Consider the following 5,839-nt stretch of genomic DNA (forward strand, 5'->3'; position numbering starts at 1 on the left):
TATATATATGAGAGAGAGAGAGAGAGAGAGATGTGTATGTGTGTGTGTGTGTGTGTGCACATGTGTATAATACACACTCACACAACACAAAAACATATATTTGTATCCATTGTAACCTGAGAAAACAGATGTCAAATAATGATGATGATGATGATGATGATGTAAGGAAATGAAAACTTATAAAATTACTTGTTATTGCCGATTTTAATTACCCCAAATTAGCCCTCGTCACGTTCAACTATAACGTTCCAACCATAACCACCTTACATTTTTCAGGGGTAGTGTACTCCAGGCTCTACCATGTAGTTTTTTTCTTTAAAGGTATCAGGATGTAATTTAAGGAATATTTGGTTACTACATCTAGCAGGTTGAATGACCAGGAAGAGCCACTGTCATTAGCTCATGCAATTACTGGTAAATATGTCAATGTACTTACCAGAAAATTATGACCCTTTTTCACTCTTTGTGCTTGAGAAGACTCCTCAAACCAAGTAAAATCATAGTTGTGGCTGCTGCCGGTGTCACAAACTGGCACCTGTGCCACTGATATGTAGAAAGCACCTATTACACGCTTGGAGTGATTGGTGTTAGGAAGGGTATAGGGTGTCCAGCCATAGAAACCATGCCAAACCAGACTGGAACATGGTGTAGCTCTCCAGCTTACCAGTTTCAGTCAAACTGTCTAACCCATGCTGGCATGGAAAGCAGACGCTAAAATGATGATGATGTTTATTTCATCTGTTCAATACTTCCCTCTATATTAACGAATCACTACTCTGGCAAAAAAAAACAAAAAAAAAAAAACACAAAAGCAAAAAACCTCAACATATCCCAAGAAGGATTACATCCCCTATATAAATAGTTTATTCTAAGATTATACAGATGTCTATATGTGTGTTTCATTTAGACAAATGATTGTTAGCAGATGAAACAGATGTTCTGCTCCCCATGGTGAAAAGATTAATTGGTGATTTGTCTTTATTAATAAACTTGTTTTATATTTTCTTTTTCTTTTTGTAGCTTGTTTTCATGGCAGGATTAATTTTCATTCATTTTGTGAAATGACAATAAAGTAAAAATTAATTTTCTGTCCATTTTCAGTGAATATAATGATCTATTTCTATTTTAATCTCATAAAAGACACTGGACAGTTGCCAAGGGGAAGAACGTTGGCTTCAGTTTACATTTCCTGGGATAGAATGCTTTTCAGAAGGAGGTAGTGGTGTTGGGTAGGTAGGAGACATTAACCAATCAATAAAATAAAATATGTATCTGTGATAGATTGGGATAAATTGCTGAGGTCTATAATGGATTTAACTGATTCCTAGTTGAAAGTCAAAGTAAATATTGACCACATAAGTTACATGTAGAAAATTCAACATAAGTGGTCACATTTTCAAACAATAGTCTGAAGGTGAAGAATATATATGTTTGCTTCTGTATCATTGTATGACACTGACCGAAGGATCCATCACTAAATTTTATAGACGAAACATTTAAATTGTTTATTCTAAACTAAATTTTTCTGACATGAACAATTTCTCCTTGAGGTATTTAAGTAATCTACAAAGTTATAATTTCCTTCCATTCAATCTAAATTCTAAAAACAAGTATTTAGCTTTCCTTTTGTGACAAATAGTTTGTATTTATTATCTGAATTAAGCTACTAGCATAAGAATATGAGATTGTTATTTAAACTCAGAGCTAATTTAAAATGTTCACCAGATTAACAAAAACAAAAAAAAAACAGAAAAAGAAAAAAAAAAAGTAGACTGGAGCCATTTTTGAAAGTTGGTCTTAGAAATATTTAAGCTTTTTGACATAAATCACCTAAGGCCAACTCTGGTTCTGCAAAACAAAATAATTAGTTTTAAACTTTTAGACTGAAATTAGAAGCTTCTCTCTCCTGAATTTAGGTACAATATGTTTGAAACAAGTTTAATACTAAAAAAAGTTAATTAATGTATTAAATCTTTCCAGATATTTCATTATTTAGTGAAATTTTAATAGAAATATAAAAGCAATGCATTTCATTAGAAATAAGGTCATGAGAAGGTTAGCATGTATTTTTCTTATTATCAAAATACAAAATAAGGCAACAAGCTGATAGAATCTTCGAGATATCAAACCAAATGCTTAATGGCATTTCTTCTGACTCATTATATTCTACGTTCCAATTTCACCAAGGTTGACTTTGCCTCTCAGCCTTTCATTGTTGAGGTAAATGCTTTGGTCTCTGCCTTAAAAATTGCTGGCCATGTGCCAAAATTAGAAAAAAGAATTATTATGATATAAAGGGGACAGTGGAATGATAGACAAGTTGTTTGTGGTATTTTGTTGTTTGCTTGCCTTTCATCAATCTGTAGTTGATATAATAGGATATTTTCCACCACTTGAAGTTTGTAGGTTTGTGCATATGTCAGAAATCCTCAACAGAAACACAGTGAAACAATAATTATGTGAAGAGGGAGGAAATATTATGGAGTAAGTAGTTAAGAAAGATACGAATGTCACACAATCTCATTTCTTGTCAGCCTTAAATCTAACATAATGACATCTATTTCTTCAATCACCATTACTAGAGCTAGGAACAGGTAAGATGTTATAAGAGTTAGAAATCTGGATTAGAAATCACACAAAAAACGTGGCTTTAATTATTTCTGATGTTTCCAACACTTGAAATAATTGTAGTAGTGTTAAAGTAATTTAGAAAGTGATGAAGGAGGAGGAGGAGGAGGAGGAGAGTTAACTTTATTAGATTATTCTCAGGCCAGCCTGCAAGGGAGACAACACAGAACGTTTCTTAATGCTTACCTGTCGTCAGTGAAAAAATAGTCTTTGGACTAGCTTGTTGACCCTGTAGCTGAGTCAAGAAACGAGATTAATTAATAACTCACTCAGAAGACGTATTAAAATGTTTTCAATATTACTAATGACCACAAGGCAGTGAGTTGGCAGATTCGTTAGCATGCTGGGAAAAATGTTTTATGGCATTTCATCCATCTGAATGTTTTGGTTTCAAATACTGCCGAGGTTGATTTCACCTTTCATCCTTTTGGGTCGATAAAATAAGAACCAGTTGAACACTGGGGATGATGTAATCAACTTACCTGACTCCCCTGAAATTGCTGGCTTTGTGCCAAAATTTGAAACTGATATTACCAATGACCATAGCAGAGTTAAGTACAGTTATTAGGAAAATATATTAAAGATCAGCTACCCTTATTCTCTAGCTCAGAGGTTTTCAAACTTTTTGACTTGCGGACCCCTTTATATTTCAGGTTTTACCTTAGGGACCCCCTTATGGACGCTTATGAAATTTATACATAAATATTTGCTTAAAATAACATATATTTTTACATTTATTTATTTAACAGTATTTACCAAATAGGTTTATTGTCAATTAAAAGATTACGATTAAAAAACATATATAAAATCAAATTGCCCATAAAAAGTATTTGCTGTCCACAGACCCCCCTGTCTTGTCCTTGCGGACCCCCTGTGGTCCGCGGACCACAGTTTGAAAACCCCTGCTCTAGCTGAGCAAGTAAGGGAGACAACTCTAAACACTTCTAGTTCATAACTGTCATCAGCAGAAGTAAGCTTTTTACTGTTGACTGCTTGTCCTGTAGTAACTAGCTTGCTATAAGTCCAACATTTTCATGTTCAAATCAAACCAGGATAAAAAATAATTCTAATATCCACCATTTTTCATTTGTTAAAAAACAAAAAAGAAAAAAATCCAAACTATTCCCAAAAAATAATAAACCAGCCACATCTGCCCTCTTTTAAATAAGCAAAGAAATGTTTATGGACTTACTTTTAATTTTATGAGGATAAATCTGTATTGCTGTTTAAACTTGCTGTCTTCACTATTACTGAAATAGTCTTGCATCTTTACCTGAACATTAATCTTCTTCAAGTTGGGACAGTTCTCTGTAAAAATGGGAGAATTTCAGAATTGATTTCATCTTGTACTTGATGATGATGGTTGTAGTGGTGGCGATGATGACTGTTATGATGATGATGATGATGATGAGACTGGCATTCATGATGTCAATAATAATAATGATGAAGTTGATAATGACAATAAATGTAATCATGGTGGTGGTGGTAATGATGATGATGATGTGAACATTGTGATACCAATGTTGATGGCAATGAGGATGATAATGGTGATGATGATAATGGTGATCATTAATAAGGCCATTACTGAAAGTGACATACCTGACCTTGTCATTCAGCTACCTTTCACAGACTTAACCTTCATCATTCAATTTTCTGAGATTCCTGCAGCTGTGATTAAATGGTCAGTTAAACCTTACCCTCTCCCCACCTTACCATCAACTTATATCTACCAACTTATGAGAGTCCTGTTACTATGATCAGATATTAAGTTAAACCCTGGACCCACTCAAATGTATATCGTTACAGGCACTACATAAATGCTTTCCAAAATTTGCACACAAATTTAGAACCATTCTGGAATATATGAAGAAAAAAGAAGAAAAAAAAACTAGATTCAAGGGGAAAAATAGGGAGGATTTAAGAAAAGAGGTGATCTGAAGATTGATAGTTATATCAGATTGGTAAGCCTCCTCCTTTGTTCTCTATCACACTAATTCTCTTTCTAGCTCACACACACAGTACTTGGTGCCTCTTATCTCTCTAAGACACTCTATAGACAGTATATAGAGTAAAATACAGTCTTCATCATCATCATCATCATCATTTGATGTCTGTTTTCCATATTGGTTCGGTGTGAGGATTTGACAGCAGTTGGCAAGTCAGAAGACTACACCAAGCTCTACAGTCATCTTTGGTATGGTTTCTACAGCTGGGTGCCCCTTCCTAATGCCAACCACTTTATAGAGTTTACTGGGTGCCTTTTACATGGCATTAGTACTGGTGAGACCACCCAATAATTTGCAAGACAATGATGACTCAACTGAGAGGGGAATTAGTATCAAGGCAGGTGGCTTTGTGTCAGGTATTAAGAAATGAAACTATGACTGAAAGACAGAAACAGGTGTCTTACTGTAGAGAAAATACATGGCTATCCTACTTGGAGAGAGAGAGAGAGAGAGAGAGAGAGAGAGAGAGAGAGAGAGAGAGAGAGAGAGAGAGAGAGAGAGAGAGAGAGAGAGAGAGAGAGAGAGAGAGAGAGAGAGAGGGAAAGAGATAAGATGGTGGCAATATGTCAGGGCATACTCTCAAGGTTATTAAAATTCCTTATTTAAAAATCATTAATTCAAAAAGTTAGGATGCAGTTTCAAATACCATGGTAGGTAGAACATAATTTATTCTTTAACTGTTTGACATTTAAATTTGCTTCATTTAATAAAATATTCAATTATGGCTGTATGAACCAGACTGTTAATTTTTATAATAGTTGAGATGTGGCTGTACAATAAGAAGTTTGCTTCCCAACCACATGGTTCCAGGTTCAGTCCCACTGCATGACACATTTGGCAAGTGTCTTCTACAAAAGCCCTGGGTTGACCAAATTCTTGTGAGATTTAGGAGGTGGAAACTGAAAGAAGCCTATTGTATGTGTGTATGTGTGTGTGTGTGTGTGTGTGTGTGTGTGTGTGTGTCTTTGTCTTTACATAGCATGATAGTGGTAAATGATTGTCTCTGTCACACAAGTTGAATCATTCATTTCCAATATTCTACAAGAACATGTCTTGCGATCTGGAAATATTACATGGCTTGGAAACAGATGAGGGCTGGCAACAGGAAGTATATCTAGCCATTGAAAATTTGCCTCAATAAGTAAACTCTATTTGGTCCATGCGATCATGGAAAAGTGGACATTAAGATGGTGGTGATGATGATG

At 34.8% G+C, this 5,839-nt stretch overlaps 1 protein-coding gene across 10 annotated transcripts in view; it reads right to left on the reverse strand.

The window, feature by feature from the left end:
* LOC106871624 (myb-like protein A) overlaps positions 1–5,839 on the reverse strand; it is a 169,751-nt gene that overhangs the window by 6,513 nt on the left and 157,399 nt on the right. For all 10 annotated transcript variants that reach the window (XM_052978524.1, XM_052978521.1, XM_052978522.1 and 7 more), the window contains one exon: positions 3,821–3,936. In XM_052978524.1, coding sequence (XP_052834484.1) covers positions 3,821–3,936 — 116 coding nt within the window. The remainder of the gene's footprint in view (positions 1–3,820; positions 3,937–5,839) is intronic.

The sequence above is a fragment of the Octopus bimaculoides genome, chromosome 2, assembly GCF_001194135.2.
Source record: "Octopus bimaculoides isolate UCB-OBI-ISO-001 chromosome 2, ASM119413v2, whole genome shotgun sequence".
Lineage (NCBI taxonomy): Eukaryota > Metazoa > Mollusca > Cephalopoda > Octopoda > Octopodidae > Octopus > Octopus bimaculoides.